Source organism: Triturus cristatus, chromosome 4_1 (assembly GCF_964204655.1).
Source record: "Triturus cristatus chromosome 4_1, aTriCri1.1, whole genome shotgun sequence".
NCBI classification, from domain to species: domain Eukaryota; kingdom Metazoa; phylum Chordata; class Amphibia; order Caudata; family Salamandridae; genus Triturus; species Triturus cristatus.
Window position 1 is genome coordinate 652673380 of NC_140585.1, and position 23390 is coordinate 652696769.

The 23390-nt window shown below is 42.9% G+C and overlaps 1 protein-coding gene across 2 annotated transcripts in view; it reads left to right on the top strand.

Moving 5' to 3' along the window:
* The first annotated feature begins 748 nt into the window (after positions 1 to 748).
* The window catches only part of ADAMTS20 (ADAM metallopeptidase with thrombospondin type 1 motif 20), a 1386529-nt gene continuing 1363887 nt past the window's right edge, over positions 749 to 23390 (top strand). The window contains exon 1 of one of the 2 annotated variants that reach the window (XM_085653052.1): positions 749 to 1026. In XM_085653052.1, coding sequence (XP_085509178.1) covers positions 936 to 1026 — 91 coding nt within the window. In that variant the 5' untranslated portion in view covers positions 749 to 935. The remainder of the gene's footprint in view (positions 1027 to 23390) is intronic. The other variant, XM_085653051.1, reaches the window with a different exon arrangement.

Below are 23390 nucleotides of genomic sequence, written 5' to 3' on the forward strand. Positions count from 1 at the left end.
TATAGCAAGTTAGACAATATACTATACATCTAAATCACCTCTTCCTTTCCTGAGAGCTGTAGGGTTTGTTTGGGTTTGTCACCAGTGGTCCCCACAAGGGCACATCTGTGGTGTGCTTGCTCTTCACCTCCTAGGATAATTCTTTACGCTCACTCTTCCTGACAAGCAATGCCTTGACTTGATTTTGAACATGTTCAGGTAAAGTTCTGCACAAAGCAAAAGTTAAATATATACATTTTGGACCCATTTTCAATGGCTATATGGTAGGAAATGTAGACCCCGGTAAACAAAGTGTTGTCAAATGGCAAAAACATGAGCTAACTGGTTTCGAATTTCTTTTGCTAAATTATGAAATACGAAATGAAAGAAACTGAGAAAATAAATTTTCTTCCAATTTCCAAATAGAAAAAATTGAGACTGGGTTGCAGATAATCTCACTTAATTAAACTTCCCACTGTAACATTCATTCTATGCCCAACACAAGCAGCAATTGAAGCAACGGAGGTTTTCTTAGCTTTTTCATCAATGTCATGCGTACTTAGAGATGGGTCTCTTACTGGTGACGGGGTACCCCCAGAGAAAGGGGCCCTCCTTTACCTAGGGGTCCGTGGAGTATTCTTCCCTTCCAGCTCGAGCGGCAGCAGCCGGACTGGGCGTCACAGAGGGCAGCGGCGCGCGGACGGAAGGAGGGAGTTGCTGATAGGGGAGGCAGCGCAGGGGGAGTGTTGAGGCCGTGGGGGTGGGCGCTGTGCGGCGGGCATGAGGGCTCGCCAGCAGAGGAGCTGTGCGAGGCAGCCGGTGCAGCGAGAGGCAGCCGGAGAGCGAGCGGGTGCTGCTCTGCCCGCAGCGGGGGGATTCCAGCCGGGACGAGAGGCTGAGGGATTAGAGTGTGCCGGGGCTGGCAGTACGTCGCTGGCCCTTTTTATAACGGAACCATGCAGACTGGCAAGTTGCTGGCTGGGCTGTTCTGCCACTTCTCCCTTCTGGTGAGCAGGAGTTGGGAAGTTTCGTTCCACCCCAAACAAGGTAAGAAGACCGAGGGCGCTTCCCTACCTTCCTTCCCTTCTCCTCCTACCTGCCCTAGTATCATCGGTCAGGGGGCGCGCTCGCGGTTACCCACTAGATAAGGGTGAGAGGGGGTGTTTCGAGGGGCGTGTGCCTGCCATTTTACGCTCGAGTAGCCGAGGTTAATTACAAGGCAGCAGCGCCAGCTTTCAAGGAATTCCTCAAGCGGTTTGTGGGGCAGAGATTTCCCGGCACCCTGTAGTTCATACTAGGTGTCAACATCTGTTTGCGAGATGATGGCAGTGGTTTGCTCCAGGAAAGTACCTGAATTTCGCTGAAGCAGTGCTTGGTGGCAAAGCGGATAAAAATGCTCAGCTCTGCACGAATGTCCGGCTAAGTCTGGGCAGGTGGAGACCTGTCAAATGGATGCATTTTGCACAGTGGAAGCCCTTCTGCGTCGCGCGCCTCGTGTTTTGTCTCTCTGTAAAGCAAAGCAATAATTTAACGGGGGCACAATAGGCAATGTCACAGGTTGGGAGTTAATATGCTTCAGCACTGGGTAGCTCCTCATCAAGCGTACGAGTGAGTACAAGAAAGGACTGTTGTAGGCTTTTCATTTGTGAATTGACCTGAGTGACTTCCTTGTTATTTACATAGGACCGTATTGGCATTTTTATTAAAATTGTGCTGTGGTGGAAATTATTTTTCTTTTTTATTCTTCCCCACTTCCCACACGGTTAAAAAACAAGATTTATTTAGGAATTTAGGATTATTTAAACCTATCTTCAAGTCTATCAGCATGTCTACTTTATTCTAAGCCAATATGGTCTCAAGACTTTCCTATGGATTAAAGCCCTATCCGGTATGTACAATTCCTTGGGTTATAACATTGTCACTCTCACACAAGGGGGGAAAGCACCTACTATCACTGCTTTTTGTGCTCAAATGGTGTATTCACTTGAAAAAGCGTGAGAAAGTGCCTCTTCTTCCGTAGCCAGCCCATTATTTTTGAACGATGCTGCTGGAGTTCGATCTCTGCACACTGAAGTAGTGTTGTCAAATTCCCAGTGTATGTGCTGTGACCCCTAAAACATGATATAATTGGTTAAACACAAATAGGCATATTTAACTTTCCAGTAAGACCAACAAGTACACCAATATGATACAGAAAATACACTAATGCCAGGGAATTTAAATGTCACCTGTGTACAGCAGTATATTATGTAGTTCACTAGGCTGAGCAGGAAGGAACACATGACTTTAGGCGTACATGTGTAGCCTAACTGCTGCAGTTTAAAAACCTCCAAGTAGACCTGTCAAAATAAACCCCTTATGACAGAACTGAAAACTACTCTTAAATATTAAATACACCATCCTTAAGTAGGCCTTGTAACCCTCAAAGTAGGGTGTTTAGTGCTTAATAATGGAACACATAAATTAAAGTTTGGCATGTTCCTATAGGGTCTATCCTCCAAAAGCAATTTTCATTAAATAGGTGCTCTGGCTTTTTATATGAGAAAACAACTAAACATACATTTAAAATGCTGTTTTTGTAGGTTTGCCATGATAAAAGGTACAGACTAGAGCCAATGCCTTGAACATGTATTAAAAATCCTATTCAGTGGCGAAGTTACATTTTTGATAATTGTACAGGAAAAGTGACTTTCAGAAAGCTGCACAGAATCTCCAGTAGGTTAATTAGCATTAGCCTGCCTTGGCTGCCCTCCATGCCAGTGCTTCACTCGCCGAGTAGGTGTGAAACTGCTCCCAGAACAGAAACAATAGCCTGGGCCTTTTGACAGGACGGCCTGGGTGTGAGGTATGTAGTTCAGCTTATCTCAGGTAGGACCATTTGGGAGAGTCCAAGAATTTCATTAACGTGAAAGGGACCAGGGTGTGGCCTGGCCAGCCAAACTTCAGTATAAAAAGAGGCCAGGAAAAGAGGAGCCTTTGATCCCATGCAACACATCCAGCATCCCAGCTCCATTCCTGGTGGCAGGGAGGGGCTACAGGAGGAGGGAGGTTTGTTCCAGAACCATATTGATGTGGCATAGTGGTAGGGAATAGCTCACTACACTGGCCACACCTCTGGGTGGACAACAAACTGCTGCCACGGGTGAGAAATGTTCTGTCTTCTTGATATCCCCTGTCAATGGTGCACTGTGAGAGCGTTTGCAGTAAGGCTAGCAGGATGTGTTGGAAAAGGGGGAATGTTTGCCCTTGCCATTATTTAGGTAGTATCCAGGACTGATCCTCATCCATAGACTAGTGTGCCTGAAAGACTGAACTTGTCCTCACTTTTATCTAGGACTGAGAAGTGGACACCAAGGATCAGTAGGCTGTCATTTAGTGTGGCTACAATGACACAACAAACTGCAAGAGGCCTTTCTTGGAAGTGATTAGTTGGCCAGTTGCAAGTTGACCCTAACCGGGCCCTGCTTGTGGCCTCTAATTGAGAGAGAACTGGTCTATAAGTGCTGTCCCAGAGGTCTAGGGAGCATTAGGAGTGTTTAAGAAAAACTGCCCTGGAAAGAAGTAACAGTTTAAATTACATTAAAAAAAAATCTTTATAGGTCAGGGAATAACCATCAGGACAATCCGACCAAGGTGCAAACTTGGCGGGCAAGAAAACTGGATTGGTCCTACTCGAAGAATTTGCTGCCTGAATGAGTACTTCGGCAGATACCTGCCCTAAGTTATTTGGTTTCTGAACACCCTGCCTGGCACCAGATCCCTAAGTTGTCCCACTGGAGATTTTTGAGTTACAAAAAAGAGGTGAAGTTCAAACATAGAAACCTTGACATGGAAAAGGTCAATCGGGTATCTAGCTGATGACATGACTTTTGCAGGCATAACATTTGAATTTTATGGCAAGGCCCGGAGGCCAATATTATGCATAACACCTTTATTGCTCCTCAAACACAGCAGCAACAAACTCTAGAACTAGAATACTCATTAGCTCTAGAATGCAGAAATGCATATAATCACAGAACAGGCAGCCATCATCCTCTTTTGTTGCTGCTCAAGCACAGATAAGTCCATTCATATCTTTCTTCTTTATCAATGTGGTATGTTTGGATAAATCAGTATATTAATATTTTTCTTTGTAAGTTTGCCTTCTAGTATGATTGAAGAATGAGAGGAGAAGGCACTATGGTTGTTTGTTTTAAGATAATGTAAATTTAAATCAGAAGAAAGCGATGTTTTGATTTAATCTTGGAGGAGTAAATAATGTTTTCGGTAGAAAGGTAGCGTATTGTGTATTATTACAGTTTTTAACAAAAAGAAGCTTGCAGGCGATTGACAATAATATTGATTAAGAGGTTCAAAGACGGTTACCGTAGGTGTTGGTTTTTAAATGCGGAGCACACTCCGAGCGCGTGTAGTTGACGAATGCGCGAAGCTTCATTGATCAGCACTCGAGTGGGCCCTAACATTGGGTAGCAGCACTCGAGCACATTTGTTTCCTTTCGCGCCTCCGGTGTTGTGGAGCGCGAGAGGGGAATTTTGAAATCTTGCACTAGCGAGGACGTCGTACTTACGTTACATGCAGCGGCCAACTTGGGGGTTTGGGCTAAGGCCAATTAAGTTGTGTCAGGCAATTGGTGGACATATTTTGGGAAAATAGCGAAGAGTCTGTCAGAACGCAAGTCAGTTTCTGACAGACTTCGGTTAGGAGTTCAAGAGGAGGACGTTGTGTAGCGAAGTGAGGCGATTCAAATAACAAGTGTTTTTAAGAGGAATTCATTGTTTAGAAAGACAGTTGGAGTGTGTTCTTAGAAGCATATTTTGATTGGTTTGAGTTGACAACTAGGTTGTTTGAGGTAATTAATAGTTTGGTAAGGAGAATTTGTTTTAGATATCTGGAAAGTAACATAGAGTTGGTAGTTGTGAAGAAATGTATAGGAACATTTTAAAAATGGAGAATACAGAGGCAGGATTTGAAGAGAGTATGAGAGTTTATATGGAGAAGATATTTGGAAAGATGTCAGCGTCTCTCGATAAAAAGATTGAGAATAGTTTGGAGAAGAGTATGATGAGAAAAGAGTCCAGGAAAAGGTCTGGAGAAGAGGATAACTTCTGGACAACGCAGGAAGTAGAGGTTGGTGCAGGGGTATCTGTTCAGGGTGTGAAAAAGACCCCGAAAAGGAAGCATATAGATAAGAAAAGAATGGGCAATGATCATGAACATAAGGTTCAGAAGGAAAGTGCTATAAAGGCAAAAGGAAGTGCTATAAAGGCGCGTAAGAGAAGGCATAGTGTTGTGGCATGGGATACAAACTCTACAAGTGGGGATGTAGAGTTAACATGCAGTACAAGTTTTGAGGATACTGACATGGAAGAAGTTCCTCTCAAGAAGAGAAAGGTAGATAAGAAAGAAATGAAATTGGAAGCAGGCAATTTTGTGGATCCCCAGGAAGATGAAATGTTCGATCCGCTCTTAATACAGCACCCTCTGTCTCCACAGTGGACTCCTGCGGAGCATGTGGCCAAGTACATAAGTTACTGGATAAGGAGAGAGATCCCAAAAGATGTTAGAACTAGGCTGAGATCAGAATGTCCTAGGCCTAGTTTGGATAGTAAAGTGGCGTACACGCCAGAACTGGATCACAAAATGATGGCCTTTCTCAATAAAACTGGAAAAGATCCTAGAAGGGGTCTAGATAAAGGGCTCATAGGATGCCAAGATAGGCTGTTGGATGTGCTGGGACCCCTAACTAAGATTTTTGATTTGTGCGAGGAGGCACACTCAAATAATACTGGTGTACACGTAGCGGAAATGCGTCAATGGGTTCAGAGGGCAATAGGCCTTCTTGGGAATTCAAATGCAGCACTATGTGTTAAAAGAAGAAAGAGCATCCTTTTTAAGATAGACCCTAAGCTGGCGGACTTGGCTAGTAAGGAGCTAGGAGAGCAAAGTGAGTGTTTGCTCTTTGGCGATGATTTTGTCAAGGACATGGCTAGGTATGTGGGTACATTTAACCCGCTACAAAAGGCACAGAAGGATATCAGAAGGGTTTTTGGAATGGCCAGGCGGATGCGGGGTCGGTTCCCCGGCTGAGGACAGGGAATTACCAGAGGTAGCTTTGGTAGAGGATTCAGACCCTATGGAGCGAGCTTAGGAACAAACTATGGTTACACCAGGGCAGAGCAGGGTAATTTTTACCCACAAAGAAAGAGGGGCAGATCAAGAGGCATGCGGTCTGAGAGGCGAACAAGGGGTGCCTCAGATAAGTTGTTTACCAGACCCTATTTCTATCCAAGTAAAATTGGGCATCAGACTAGCCCAGTTTGTTATAAGATGGAGAGAAATAACTCAGGATGCTTGGTTTTTGGAAACAGTAGCAGGTTACCGAATAGTTTTTATTCAGACGCCGGTGCAGGAGAGGATTCCCAATATTTTACGTTTTACAAAGGAAATGAAGGATCTGGTAACAAAGGAAGTAGAGGCTTTGGAAGCAAAAGGGTCGATAGAACCTGCAAGAAAGGTGCGATGTTGTTTCATAAGCAATCTGTTTTTAGTGGAGAAGAAGGAAAAAGGAATGAGGCCAGTAATAAATCTAAGAGAATTAAACAATTGGGTTTGCTACAACCATTTCAAGATGGAAGGTATTCATATGTTGCGGGATTTGATGAGGAAAGGGGATTGGTTGACCCGGTTAGTTTTGAAGGATGCTTATTTCACCATTCTGATGTGCGAGGAACAAAGAGATTACCTTCAGTTCAGGTGGAAGGGAAAGCGTTGGAGGTTCAAGAGTCTCCCATTCGGTTCGACGTCAGCCCCGTGGTGTTTTACCAAAGTAATGAGGCCAGTGGCAGCACTTTTGAGATCCAGGGGGATTCGTTTGATTGTGTACCTAGACGATATCTTAATAATGGCAGAAGAGAGGAGTTTAGCAAGGGAGCAGACGGAGTTTGTTGTGAGAGTTCTGGAGGATCTGGGATTTGTGGTGAACAGGGAGATGTCTAGTGTGGAGCCAGAACAAGTGATGCAGTTTTTAGGCTTTCAGATTTAGACATTGGAATGTGTATTGAAGTTGCCTATGGAGAAGGTGAAGAAAATCAGGACGGAAGTGAAAAGAGTGAAGAATGCAGAGTGGATTGCATTGAGACAGTTGGCTCGGTTGTTGGGTCTGTTATCTGCATCGATTCAAACGATCTTTCCCGCTCCCCTTCATTACAGAGCGTTGCAGAGGTTGAAAGCTTTTCATTTGAGGCAGGGTGCCAAGTACTCACAAAAAGTGAGAATGTATCAAGAAACTCAAGAGGAATTGGATTGGTGGTTAATGAGTCTGAAAGCATGGAATGGAAGGGCTATATTTGGAGAGGTACCAGAGATAGAGATAGAGTCGGATGCGAGTTTGCTCGGATGGGGAGCAAGGTGTGGCACAGTGTCAACAGGGGGACAGTGGTCAAAGGAAGAGAGAAAGATGCACATACATTGTTTGGAACTTCTTGCAGGGTCCTTTACGATAAAGGGTTTCATGAAGGATCAAGTGAAATGTTGTGTTCTGTTGAAAATGGACAACTTGTCAGTGGTACGGTATGTGAACAAGTTGGGGGGTCCTCGGTCAAGGGGCTTAGCGGAGTTAGCAAAGGAGTTTTGGAGGTTTTGTTTAGAGAAGGAGATTATGGTTCAAGCTCAGTATATCCCAGGGTTGAGCAACGTAGAAGCGGATTGGTATTCAATATATCTCAGGGATGTGAGCAATTGGAGGTTGAACAGAGGAATTTTTGAGAGGTTACAGCAGAGGCGGGGTCCTTTGGAGGTGGATCTGTTTGCGGACAGACTGAATTCACAGTTGAAAGATTTTTACAGCTGGAGGCTGGATCCGGAAGCAAAGGGGATAGATGCTTTCCTTCAGGAGTGGAAAGAGGGGAGGAATTATGCATTCCCTCAGTTTTCAATGATACAAAGGGTGTTGACGAAAGTCAGAAGAGAAAAGGTAGAGTTAGTCTTGGTAACACCATTTTAGAAAGCTCAGGTGTGGTTCCCAGATCTGATGAGTCTGTTGACGGAGGACCCAGTCATCTTGCCAAACTTCAGGGAGATTTTGTTGGATGTGCAAGGGAATGCCCACGAGTTGGTAGTGTTGGGTCAGTTAAGGCTTGTAGCTTGGTTGATTTCAGGAGAGTATGGCAAGTGCATGGCCTATCAAAAGAGGCGGAGGATCTCATCATACAGTCGTGGTCTACCGGGACAACAAAGGTCTATAGATCAGCATGGAGAAGATGGTGTGATTGGTGTGTTGAAAGGGGTTTGGATTATGTATCAGCACCTATTGTAGATCTGGTAAATCTTTTATCAGTTCAGTATAGTAGTGGTTTGTCGTACAATACTGTCAATTTAAGCAGGTCTGCGATTTCAGCAGGGCATGTTTTGGTGGATGGTATACCTGTTGGACAGCCTGTTTTAGTTAAAAGATTGGTTAAGAATGTTCGAGTGGGACTGCCTCCAAAAGCAAAATATGGTGCTCTTTAGGATGTTTCAGTGGTTCTGAAGGAGTTGGATAGCTGGGGTGCAAATTTGTGGTTGGATCTGAAGATTTTATCCTGGAAGCTGGTATGCTTCTGTGTTTGGTTTCCTTTAGGAGGGCTTCGGATGTTAGGGCTTTAGAGGTGAATTCAAGATATTATCAACCAGAGGGTGTATGTTTCGAAATAAGGAAAAGGACAAAGACTATGTCTAGGACGATGTTTTATCCTCTTTTAGAGGGACACAATAATTTGTGTGTGGTTAGTTGTGTAAGAGAATATGAGAAGAGGACTTTAGGGTTGAGACAGAGTGCTTGCTCACAGTTGTTAATTTCTTATAAGAAGCCTTTTAAAGCAGCTCATCATCTACTTTGGCAAGGTGGGTAAAAGGGATAATGTGTAAGGCTGGTGTGGATGTGAGTGTCTCTGGGGCACATTCTGTTAGAGGAGCCATGGCTAGTAAAGCTTTTATTAGGGGTTTTAGATTGAGTGGAATTCTGAGGGCTGCTGATTGGTCGAATGATTCAACTTTGAAAAGATTCTATTTTAAACCTGTGGAAAATGTGTTGGAAAGAGTTTTAGATGAACTTTGAACATGCATAATATTGGCCTCTGGGCCTTGCTATAAAATGCAGATTTGCCACAGTTTTAATGGGTAGAAAATCATGATTTTATTAAAGGCACGGAGGCTAATATTATCCCACCACTGTTCCTGCCCTATTTTATTAATTATGTATTTTGTTTATGTAGGTTAAAGAAGAAGAGTTGGACACCAGGATCAAGTTCGGGAGAGGTCCAAAGGTTTGGAATTCGGGACCTGCAGAAGGATCTGTGTTTTTTGGACTCTGTTTATTTCGCAGCAGTTAAAAGAGGAAGATGGCTGCCTGTTCTATGATTACATGCATGTTCTGCATTCTAGAGCTAATGAGTATTCTAATTCTAGAGTTTGTTGCTGCTGTGTTTGAGGAGCAATAAAGGTGGTATGCATAATATTAGCCTCCGTGCCTTTAATAAAATCATGATTTTCTACCCATTAAAACTGTGGAAAATCTGTATTTTCCTTCTCAGAGCATTTGCCACCAAAACCAAAGGATTCAGCAGGATCTCATCCAGTGAATATTCAACTTGGAGAGACCTTTGTTAGATACAGTCTTTAATCTTGTCGAGCTAGAGGATACATCTTTGACAGGATTAACTGACTAGGCAAAGCCTGGGTCTAGTTTCGACTTCTGCCTAGGGTACATTCAACCACATCAATAGATGCCATGCAGTTTCTTGGTGCCTTTTACATTTAAAAATCCATATCTCTTGTTCCCCTGATAGGAATTGAATAATTTTGTGTCACTTTTCTTATTATTTTTAGAGAATTGTTGTGGGATTTATTTGTATTGTTTTGACTTTCAAATTGTTTTGGTCCTTTTAATTACTTTAAACATTTTCTGTAAGTTTTGCCTGGCTGCGCTGTGCCACAGCTACCAGGTGGTTGAGCCCAGGTTTATTTAATGAACTTTGTGTTTGACCTGTTAAATTTGTAGCAGTAATATTTTTTGGAGGCCCCACATGCTTCTCAACTAACAGCCTGCTTTCTTATAAAATATTATCTTTGAGAACAGCACTTGTTAAAAATATCATCCTCTTCATTTCTCATTCTCTACCACTGCCTAGACTCAGACTAATTTATTCGAGTTTTTTATGTTTAAACCATCTAATTGTGGAAATGTACCTTTTTAGGGGTACACTTCGCAGGATCACCCTTTTGTCCACGGGTTCAAAGACCAACAAAATAGAGATCAGCACTGGAGTTGGAATACATAACAAGTTTATTAATCACTCATGAGTGGGACCACGTCCACACAGCACTCTCAAGTGCTGCAAGGAGGTAGTACACTGAAGTCACAGAACACCGGTCTTTTATACAGGTTTTCTGCACTGTAAGCATGTGAACAGAAAAAGGAAGAACACGTTTTAGAAATAGTTATCAGCAAACAAGGGCAGATGAATAGCCACTTGGTCAGCAAAGTGGGAGGGGAGCGGAAATGCTTATGGCAGCAGTAAATGGTCGACAGTTAACATCTATGACCAGGTGCACTGACAGCTACAAGCCCGTACATTGCTTTAGCTGAGTCAGGAAGTCAACTAAAATAGATAACACAGGCAGAGTGAAAAGACGAGCAGCAGAGGACTGGAGAATTACGAAGGAAACAAAATGAACACAACAGCCAAAATGGCTGTAGCTTATGCTAAGTAAAATATTACACATTTCCACATAGTCATGCCACTACGCTGTAGTGTGGCACACAATATTGTCACACTTGTTTAAAAACACTCCATGCAGTGTGTTACTATTTGGTGATACAAAACATGAGCAAGAAAACCCACCTACAAGTTATGCTCTAAAATACAGGCCACGGAAAAAACTTTTAAAACATTATAAACATTCTCAAATATAATTTATTTATATTTTACATTTCGTTTTTTAATCTTTTCATAAATCAACATATGATAAATCAATCTGTGTAGGGTGGGTAAGGGTATTTGGGTGGTAAGAGTATTTTTTAGGGCTTAGGGTGGGTAGGGGTTTTCAGGTGGGAATGGCATTTTTAGTAATTAGGGTGGGTAAGGGTATTTGGGTGGCAAAGGTATTTTTAGGGTTTAGGGTGGGTAGGGGTTTTCAGGTGGAAATGGCATTTTTAGGGATTGGGTGGGTAAGGGTATTTGGGTGGCAAAGGTATTTTTAGGGTTTAGGGTGGGTAAAGGTAATTGAGTGGCAGGGGTGTTTTTAGGGTTTAGTGCGGGTAGGAATATTTGGTGGTGAGGGCATATTTAGGGTATAAGAGTGATTGAGTTTAGTTTAGGAGTTAGGGGGTCAATAAGGTAAAATATTTATATATGTGTGTGCGTATATATAATATATATATATATATATATATATATATATATATATATATATATATATATATATATATTACCTACTGGCGGTCGCCAGTAGGTAGTTATAGTTAGGACCCTGTTTCCATAGGAAATCCGCAACATTCTATTTGGAATAACTTTGGCGCCGGTCGACGAATCCTCGCGAAATTTTCAAAATAGGTGGGGCGCTCCGCTCCGCTCCTACCCTGAAAGTCTCGGGGGGATTCGTCAAGCAGGGGCCTAGAAAAAAGGGGGGTCCCAAAACGCGTTTTCCCCATGCATTTTTCCATAGGACCTTTAGACACAGCTACAGCCCGAACGGCTGAACAGAATTACTTGAAATTTGGCAGAGAGGTAGCCATAAGGTCAAGGAAGTGCCTTTTGCAGGTCTGGTGTAAATCTGTTCAGTATTTCCTGAGAAAATAGCATTTAAAAAGCATATATATATGTGGGCGGAGCCTAACCACACATCTCATCCTGAGATCTGATTGGCTGTCAGCACTTCATCCAAGAAGTGTTGGCAGCCATCTTGGGACCAATATACATGATAGCACCTCATTAAAAAGCATTGCAGTTAATAGAAGGTTTTAAAACTTTAGTTACATTAAAAATCATTTGTTGATGGTACCATACTCATTTTAGGAATTGTGGTATGTTCTAAGGTGATTTCACCATGTGAAAAAGCCTTCTGCTGGGATATCATGATTGAGAGAAAAATATTTTCTCATGCTTTTACCACAGAGGTTTGGAAGGTGATCTATAGGCTAAACTGAGAGCTTATTTTCTGTAAATTCACATTATCTTTCTCAGTCATGTGAGAATGAAGTTTGACATTCTCAGTAAAACATGTACATCCAACAAGGGCAGAGACTGTCAGTTGATTCCTTTGTGTTCTACTGCAGCTTCCCAGAGTGTTCCAAAGAACTACTAGAGCGCTAACAGTCCTACTTATGATAAACGTATGGCACACCTGAAGCCATCTTGCTTGGATTAAAGTGGTAACTCTTAAAACATTTAATTTAAAAAGGAACAAAATGAGGGGGTTCATTTTTCTATAAAAAGTATGATTAGTGCTGCAGAAAGAAAAAGTAGGGCACATTTTGAGTGACTTCTCAAATCCTCTTCTATTTCATTAAAAAATTCTGACATGCAGACTGAAACATGCACTTTCAATACCAGCAGCAGTTTTCCCTGGTGAGCAGTAGCTTTACTACAGTGATCTAATGAGCAAAAAGAGTGCTAACATTCTGAATTTATGGCAAATGTGTGACACATCTGAATGCCTTCTTGATGGAATCAAAGTAAAAAACTGTAAGTATTTCCTACTGAGGAGACTGCAGTAAATGAGGAAATTAGGAAACTTCATAACAAATAAGTCTCCCAAGATGGCCACCAGAGACAAAAGAGCCCAAATGTAGCCCAAATATCACCCAGATGTAGCCCAAGTATAGCCCAATGACAGAATGTCCCAGAATGTTCTTAAAAACAACTAGAGCGCTTACTGTCTTCATTATGACAAAAGTATGGCACACCTGAAGCCATCTTGATTGGAATAAACTGGTAACACTTAAAACATTTAATTTAAAAAGGAACACAATGAGGAGGTTCATTTTGCCATAGAAATTATGATTAATGCTGAAGAAAGAAAATGAGGGCACATTTTGAGTGACTTCTCAAATCCTCTTCTATTTCATTAAAAAATTCTGACATGCAGACTGAAACATGCACTTTTAATACCAGGAGCAGACTTCCATGGTGCAGTAGTTTTACTACAGTGATCTAATGAGCAACTAGAGTGCTAACATTCAGAATTTATGGCAAATGTGTGACATATCTGAATACCTTCATGATGGAATCAAAGTAAAAAACTGAAAGCATTTCCTACTGAGAAGACTGCAGTACATGAGGAAATTAGGAAACTTCATAACAAATAAATCTCCCAAGATGGCCACCGGAGACAAAAGAGCCCAAATGTAGCCCAAAATCACCCAGATGTAGCCCAAATATAGCCCAATGACAGAAGTGTGCAAAACACTTATTATTTTGTGTTTTTGCAGTGTTATATAGTGCAGACTTGTCAGGTATTGGAGTGCTTTACATGAGCATTGGTTACATCACACAAGAACAAATTCATTTTGGTTGTAGACATGGGGAGACTAAGTGATTTGACCAGAATCACAGAATGTCGAGCTGAAGCAGAAACTTCAACCTGGTTCCCCAGTTGCAAAGTCTGCAGTTCTGGAAGTAACACCACATCCTCTCCCCTAAGTGCAACATTTAATCAAGTGGTCAACTGGATAAAAAAACATAAAGATAACAAATAATTTAAAAGTGCTTTGTCGCTATTTGAAAACTCAGAAAATATGTCCTTATTTTAGTCTTTTAGAGCACTAACCATAATTTTGATGCCAATAAGACCCTCTCATATATGTAATTTCTAAAGGAAATACTCTAGGTATTACAGTTTTGATTACATCAAGATGATGTCAGGCGTTCCACACTTTTGTAATAAATATAGAATGTTAGCAATCTAGTTGTTCATTAGGATACTGTTGAGAGGCAGAGGCCAGGGGCACGGACTCTGAAAATTGAAGGCAGGTAGGAGGGTGCAAAGGCAACAATTTAACCACACTGAGCAGGCAGGAAGGGCCGTGGAAGCACAACAGACTATGGAGGGCAGTGGAAAGGGGGGCAGGGGCAACAAACCAACAATACAGGACTTGCAAGAGAGGCTGTTGGAGGGAATATCTATTACGGGTCAAGGAAGCTAGGGGCGGTCCCCAGATCCCCGGGAGCCACCACAGAACTGAGCAGGAGAGTGAGTCAGGGACAAAAGGGGCACCTTAATTTGAGCCGGGGTGCCTAGGAACGCTTGCTCCAAAAATGAAGAAAACAGACATCTGAGACATGGAATTGGAGGCAGAATACAATGGCAGTTTAATGAGAAGATGCAACTTCAAGGAAACCGCAGAATAGAGACATAAAGTACAAAATACAGAATCCAGATAATCATACAGCTGTCATAATATTCTCTGTATCTCAATTAATGTACTGACAGAGAGAGAGAGAAAACACATCTATAAATGCATCATGAGAAACAAGTTACACCAAGGAAAATGTTACCTAGGAACACTCACGTTTACTCTTAGAGCAAGCATTCCTGCAATTACAATACAAAATCTTTTAAATGCAAAAGTAAAGAGAACAATGGTTAAACATAACATGACATTTCATATAGGTAAAATAGAATAAGATACTTCAAGCAAAGCAGAGCAAGACATTTTAAGCAAAGGAAGACAAGAGCTCCCAGCTCTTGGGGAAAACCTGCACTGCCTGTTAACCTACATACAGACGGCGAGGTAGTCCGTCGATATCTGTGGGTGCTCCCTTTTTATATCATTTTGTGGGCTCCTTTGCACGCTACATCTACCTACGTATGCTACCCAAAAGCTTCGTCTGCAGATTTTACCAGACATTTCGTCATTTACCCACTTAATGCTGACAATGGACTGGGTGAAAAGGTCAGTCTCTCAGGCCAATCGCTTATCGTAAGTTCCATAGAGCAAGCAGAAAATAATGGGTATTGTACGGGAATTCAATATATTCATGTATAAAATCTCCTCAGTTCTCCTAACTTGACGCTCTGCGGTTGCCACTTCCTTAAAAGCGGGAAACCTGCCCAGGAAGCAAGTACCAGTCCAGGATGCAGCCTACTGTATGTCGACAGCTTCAGGGGGATGTTGAACTTTGATACCGAGCACGGAGCACTCGGGTAGGGTGGGGGCTACTAGTTTGGATCAGAAGGCCTCGCAGACCTGCCTTCAGACTGCTATACACTAAAATTGCAGAGCTATGGTCAATTTAACAAAGAGGCCTACATATTAAACAGAAGGGCCTACACAGGGGTTTTATGCTGGCTGAGTGGTAAGGATGTCTCAGGATAATTATATAGCAACACAGGACCCGCTGGTCAATTTAATACGGCCTACAAATGCAGCTGGCAGGGCAAGGACAAGGGTCTCATACTTCAGGTGTGGACAGAACGGGCCAGGGGCCCCCTGTGATACAAAATCTACCCTCCTTCAAGGCTGTGGCAATGTAATAGACCATTGTGGGCAGAAGGAAGAGGCAATGGTAGTACAACCATACATGCCAACAGACCCGATTCAGCCAGGAAACGTCCAATGTTTTTAAGCTCAAATGGGCTTTATTTGATCTGTCTCCTGTCTACAATATCCTCTTTTTCAATGTAACTCAAAGGGGAAAATCAATACCCCAGTTTTTTTTCAAAATCTCCCTCTTACCAAGTTCAAAATGTTCGCAAGTATGGTACATTGGATCATGGAAGGAAATGGGATAGGGACATGGACTTGGATAACAGAGGACAGGAGGGACATGGAGAGGTGCACCAAACTGACCCTGCAGGGCAGGCATCAGGGTTTGCAGCAGCACAATACACCACACAGGGCATGCAGGACGGGAGTGCAGCACAACAATCCATAGAAAGCAAGAGGGAGGGGACAGGACCATGCACATGGACAACAGAGAACAGAGGGGCAAGAGGCAATGGTAGCTAGCTGACCATAATGGACAGACAGGAGAGAAAGCTGCAGCATAACAGACCATAAAGGGCAGGAGGGACGGATCAGGGGCATTACAATGGAACAGACAAGCCAGGAGGGAGGGAGTAGGGCTGGGGGCAAGGGGGCAGGGCAGGAGCAGCAAGATAGCCATGGAGGTCAGGCAGGATGGGCACTAGAAGCAAGACACACCATGAAGAGCAACAGTGAGACTGTGATGGCATACACACAGACCATGGAGGGAAGGCGGGAGGGGGTCAGGGGCAGCTAACTGACCACACAGGGAAGGTGGGAGGGGCCATGGCAGCACAGAAGACCATGCATGGCAAGTGGGAGGGTTAGTGGCAGCACAATGGCTATGATGGGCAAGAAGGAGGGTGGAGGGGCATGCACAAAGGACGATGGAGGATAGAAGGGAGGGTCAGGACCTGTGCACAGACAAGAAAGTTCAGGGGAAGGGACCTCACAACAGACCACACGGGGCAGGCAGGAGGAGCAGTTGCAGCACAACAGACCAGGGAGGGCAGAAGGGTGTGGCAGTACAATGGACCATGTAGGACAGGAGGAAGAGGATAGGGGCATGGCATGTGGACAGGCAGGGTGGAGGTGGCAGGGACAGGTTACAGTCATCTGACAATGCTAGGCAGGTGGGAGGGGAGTGGCAGCTCAACAGAACACTCAGAGTAGATAGGAGTGGCAGGTCCATGGGACATGGTGGGCAAAAAGGATGGAGCAGGGGCATGCACAAAGACATCGGAGGGCAGGGGGAAGGAGAATAGGGGCAGCAAGCTAAGCACAGAGTTTAAGCAGGAGGTCAATGATGGGGCATAGAATTGGGCAATGGACGGCAGGAGGAGTGGACTGGTACATCATACTAAATTGAGGGCAGTGGCAGCACATCAGACCATGCATGGCAGGAGGGAGGAGGCTAGTCCATGGATTCACACAACAGAGGATAGGGAGGAAGGGGATGGGGCAGCAAGCTAACTGTTCAGAGAAGGCGGGTATTAGGAACTTTATTGTTTTTAAAACATTGTGTCTGTGCGAACTACTTAAAATATGAACAAGTATGCAGCATAATCTCACTTTTATTCAGGAAGAAGTGGACGTTTGTGACTGTGACTCCGGGCTCACTTGGCAGAAACACCCCCTGACCCTCCACCCCCTATCGCAAAATGTAATGCCCGTGAAAAGGGTAGGTGAACACAGTGTTATATAGAACATAGTCCTGAGAGCACGATTGAAAATGAAAACTAGATATAGTGTATGGTATAAACTATGCACCAAAAAGTGTGATATAAGATGAACCGGGCGTGAAATATAATATGCAATACATTGTGCGCAATGACAGATTCATTGGAGAGCGCGAGATAGCACAGGCACTAGCGCGTGCTATGCGATATGCGCCTTGGAGTGTAATATGCACAGGGCAGTGTTGTGTAACCTAACTAGTCTCTAAAGTTGTAATATAAAATATGTGCTGGGGAGTGTAACGTTGCATATGCACTGTGACAAAGATATGGATCCCAGATTGTAATATGTATGGCATAGCACTGTGCGTTATAACATAGGCATCGAGAAAGGCACGCTAGATGGGGCAATATAACCCGTGCGAAGACAAGTGTGGCATGACATATTCACGGGGTGGTGTTACAGTGCACATGGGCTAGAGAGTGTCATAGCATATGCACTAGCTAGTGGAATACAACACAGAGGTGTGTGGCACTCGGCAGGCAATGGTGGGTGTAACACAGCATTGGGCTCTGTCAGGAGCACGCTGTGACTCTCAAGTGATGTTCGTCCCCTTTCCAGAGAGTAAAATAAAAAGTATTACACATCCGGCAGTGGATGTGTGTTTTATTAACCGTGAGGGGGGTTTCTTGCATAGTTTTGGTCGAATTTTTGTCGAATCCCCTTTGAATGGCTTGGTGTGCATGTGTATTAAATGTGCCCGTCAATAGCTACCCATGTTTGTATAAATAAACGACAAGGGTGTCTACCAGGATTAGGCACGGTAGGGCATCAGACATGTCAGAGCTTCACTGGTGGTGTAAATACATTCCACGTGGATTCATTGCATGCATAGTCGCCTTTTAATGAATATCACGCAAATCGTCATGGTGATAGGTACGTACGGTTTGTCCAGCATGTCCTAGGTGTGTCTATGAATATATATTTTTTTAAAATAATAAAAAACAGTGGCCGGCCCTGGGGATTGGGGTCAAAAAAATATAATTAGGAGACTGGCCCTGGGGGATGGGGTCATCAGGGCCAATAAATTAGAATAAGAAGGGGAACCAAACAGCCCCCCTTCTTAAAAAACTAAAATAAATAAAAGACTGGCATCGTGCCGGAGGCCATGCCCCCTCCGTGCAGCACTCTCCAAACGCGCCCCCAACAGGCATCTCCAGTATGCGCCAGGGAGCTGCGCTGCAGCCAGGTGTTCTGAGGCCAAGCCCCTTTTTACACCTCTCTGCAACGCAGCTCTGTGGCGCTTACTGGAGGTACCTAGTGGTCTAGTTTGACCCTAGGGACCCTTAGGATTCAAGGGGACTTAATCTCTCAACTTAGAACAGCCACAGGGCGCGTTTACACAGTGGTGAAGGGAGGGGACGGGGCCTGAGGTGACGTGTGCAAACACGCACTATGGCACGTTTTAAATTGGGGATATAATTTCCCTTCAATACTGAGGGCCCCTGGGGGCTATCTAGCCCACCAAGTGCTTCCAGTAAGCGCCACTGAGCTGCATTGCAGAGAGGTGGTCCAGGCCGTGCCACTTTTTACACCTCTCTGCAACGCAGCTCTGTGGCACTTACTGGAGGTACCTAGTGGGCTAGTTGGACCCTAGGGACCCTCAGGATTCAAATGAACTTAATCTCCCAACTAAAAATGGACACAGGGCGTGTTTACACAGTGGTGAATGGAGGGGACGGGGCCTGAGTTAACGTGTGCAAAAACGCCCTGTGGCCTGTTTTAAGAGGTAGTTTTAATCCCCATGCCCTATTATATACTAGGGGCTTACAGAGGAGGTCATGCTAATCACAGGGGGACCCCAACGCATAATGTTCCCTAGTGTATGTAGGTGTTTTCACTGTATTCTAAGTGTCTTTTAACATAGCACTGGCTCTAGGACTGGTTAGTCAGACTCAGTTACCACCAGTATCCATCTGAAAAAGTTGAGGGTACAGGATGATTTTGCAACAAGGCTTCTTTCTGCTCTTCTTTTTGTTCTTTCTGCACGTTATCCTTCTTCCTGCACTTATCTTCGTATTTGAGGACTTCTGTTGCTTCTTTCTGCACTTCTTTTGTTTCTTTCTGTGCATTTTTTCTTCTTTCTTCACATGTCCTATCTCTGTAGGCATAGTTAGAAATTAGCATTTAAAAAACCTTTGAAATTCACAGAAAAAACCATAGGTTTCAGGCACGTTATAGTTAGGAATTAGCATTTAAAAAACCTCAGAAATTCACTGAAAAAACCATAGGTTTCAGGGGTGTTATAGTTAGCTGGACTTTTCACTTGTACAAAACCATTGAAATTCCCCCGTTATAGTTAGTTCAGCTAACTATAACTCGCGCGCCCGCAATGCACTGCTGATGACGTCACATATTACATCACTCATGACATGGTCAGTGACATCACTCATGACATCACTGATGACATCTCAAATGACATCACTGATTTTCAGTGAATATATATATATATATATATATACACCGACAGAGGGAACAAATGAGGAAGCGGCAAGGAGGCAATGGGAATCAAATAGAACTGGCTCAAAGAAACAGACCTAATGGATGACACTATGGTAAATAGAACTATTGTTAATCTATCCATGCTGGAGAAAAGAACGCTCTGTCTAAGCCTTTCCTTCTGGCCATCAGATAAATTTAACTATCCGGAAAGAAGGATAGATGTCTATAAATTTGTGAAGAAAACTAAAGCTGAGAAAATGGCATGTTCTTAGACATATCAGACCATCTGACCAGGGGTATACTAATGCCATTACTTCAATTGATCAAGACATGGGTACTAGTGGGGGTTCACCTTTGAATGTAGGTGACATAGATACCTTGCGAGTTCTGCAAGAACTTTACATGGACACATGCCTCGACCCTATAGATGACTCCGCTCCTACCCTGAAAGTCTCGGGGGGATTCGTCAAGCAGGGGCCGAGAAAAAAGGGGGGTCCCAAAACGCGTTTTCCCCATGCATTTTTCCATAGGACCTTTAGACACAGCTACAGCCCGAACGGCTGAACAGAATTACTTGCAATTTGGCAGAGAGGTAGCCATAAGGTCAAGGAAGTGCCTTTTGCAGGTCTGGTGTAAATCTGTTCAGTATTTCCTGAGAAAATAGCATTTAAAAGCATATATATATGTGGGCGGAGCCTAACCACACATCTCATCCTGAGATCTGATTGGCTGTCAGCACTTCATCCAAGAAGTGTTGGCAGCCATCTTGGGACCAATATACATGATAGCACCTCATTAAAAAGCATTGCAGTTAATAGAAGGTTTTAAAACTTTAGTTACATTAAAAATCATTTGTTGATGGTACCATACTCATTTTAGGAATTGTGGTATGTTCTAAGGTGATTTCACCATGTGAAAAAGCCTTCTGCTGGGATATCATGATTGAGAGAAAAATATTTTCTCATGCTTTTACCACAGAGGTTTGGAAGGTGATCTATAGGCTAAACTGAGAGCTTATTTTCTGTAAATTCACATTATCTTTCTCAGTCATGTGAGAATGAAGTCTGACATTCTCAGTAAAACATGTACATCCAACAAGGGCAGAGACTGTCAGTTGATTCCTTTGTGTTCTACTGCAGCTTCCCAGAGTGTTCCAAAGAACTACTAGAGCGCTAACAGTCCTACTTATGATAAACGTATGGCACACCTGAAGCCATCTTGCTTGGATTAAAGTGGTAACTCTTAAAACATTTAATTTAAAAAGGAACAAAATGAGGGGGTTCATTTTTCCATAAAAAGTATGATTAGTGCTGCAGAAAGAAAAAGTAGGGCACATTTTGAGTGACTTCTCAAATCCTCTTCTATTTCATTAAAAAATTCTGACATGCAGACTGAAACATGCACTTTCAATACCAGCAGCAGTTTTCCCTGGTGAGCAGTAGCTTTACTACAGTGATCTAATGAGCAAAAAGAGTGCTAACATTCTGAATTTATGGCAAATGTGTGACACATCTGAATGCCTTCTTGATGGAATCAAAGTAAAAAACTGTAAGTATTTCCTACTGAGGAGACTGCAGTAAATGAGGAAATTAGGAAACTTCATAACAAATAAGTCTCCCAAGATGGCCACCAGAGACAAAAGAGCCCAAATATCACCCAGATGTAGCCCAAGTATAGCCCAATGACAGAATGTCCCAGAATGTTCTTAAAAACAACTAGAGCGCTTACTGTCTTCATTATGACAAAAGTATGGCACACCTGAAGCCATCTTGATTGGAATAAACTGGTAACACTTAAAACATTTAATTTAAAAAGGAACACAATGAGGAGGTTCATTTTGCCATAGAAATTATGATTAATGCTGAAGAAAGAAAATGAGGGCACATTTTGAGTGACTTCTCAAATCCTCTTCTATTTCATTAAAAAATTCTGACATGCAGACTGAAACATGCACTTTTAATACCAGGAGCAGACTTCCATGGTGCAGTAGTTTTACTACAGTGATCTAATGAGCAACTAGAGTGCTAACATTCAGAATTTATGGCAAATGTGTGACATATCTGAATACCTTCATGATGGAATCAAAGTAAAAAACTGAAAGCATTTCCTACTGAGAAGACTGCAGTACATGAGGAAATTAGGAAACTTCATAACAAATAAATCTCCCAAGATGGCCACCGGAGACAAAAGAGCCCAAATGTAGCCCAAAATCTCCCAGATGTAGCCCAAATATAGCCCAATGACAGAAGTGTGCAAAACACTTATTATTTTGTGTTTTTGCAGTGTTATATAGTGCAGACTTGTCAGGTATTGGAGTGCTTTACATGAGCATTGGTTACATCACACAAGAACAAATTCATTTTGGTTGTAGACATGGGGAGACTAAGTGATTTGACCAGAATCACAGAATGTCGAGCTGAAGCAGAAACTTCAACCTGGTTCCCCAGTTGCAAAGTCTGCAGTTCTGGAAGTAACACCACATCCTCTCCCCTAAGTGCAACATTTAATCAAGTGGTCAACTGGATAAAAAAACATAAAGATAACAAATAATTTAAAAGTGCTTTGTCGCTATTTGAAAACTCAGAAAATATGTCCTTATTTTAGTCTTTTAGAGCACTAACCATAATTTTGATGCCAATAAGACCCTCTCATATATGTAATTTCTAAAGGAAATGCTCTAGGTATTACAGTTTTGATTACATCAAGATGATGTCAGGCGTTCCACACTTTTGTAATAAATATAGAATGTTAGCAATCTAGTTGTTCATTAGGATACTGTTGAGAGGCAGAGGCCAGGGGCACGGACTCTGAAAATTGAAGGCAGGTAGGAGGGTGCAAAGGCAACAATTTAACCACACTGAGCAGGCAGGAAGGGCCGTGGAAGCACAACAGACTATGGAGGGCAGTGGAAAGGGGGGCAGGGGCAACAAACCAACAATACAGGACTTGCAAGAGAGGCTGTTGGAGGGAATATCTATTACGGGTCAAGGAAGCTAGGGGCGGTCCCCAGATCCCCGGGAGCCACCACAGAACTGAGCAGGAGAGTGAGTCAGGGACAAAAGGGGCACCTTAATTTGAGCCGGGGTGCCTAGGAACGCTTGCTCCAAAAATGAAGAAAACAGACATCTGAGACATGGAATTGGAGGCAGAATACAATGGCAGTTTAATGAGAAGATGCAACTTCAAGGAAACCGCAGAATAGAGACATAAAGTACAAAATACAGAATCCAGATAATCATACAGCTGTCATAATATTCTCTGTATCTCAATTAATGTACTGACAGAGAGAGAGAGAAAACACATCTATAAATGCATCATGAGAAACAAGTTACACCAAGGAAAATGTTACCTAGGAACACTCACGTTTACTCTTAGAGCAAGCATTCCTGCAATTACAATACAAAATCTTTTAAATGCAAAAGTAAAGAGAACAATGGTTAAACATAACATGACATTTCATATAGGTAAAATAGAATAAGATACTTCAAGCAAAGCAGAGCAAGACATTTTAAGCAAAGGAAGACAAGAGCTCCCAGCTCTTGGGGAAAACCTGCACTGCCTGTTAACCTACATACAGACGGCGAGGTAGTCCGTCGATATCTGTGGGTGCTCCCTTTTTATATCATTTTGTGGGCTCCTTTGCACGCTACATCTACCTACGTATGCTACCCAAAAGCTTCGTCTGCAGATTTTACCAGACATTTCGTCATTTACCCACTTAATGCT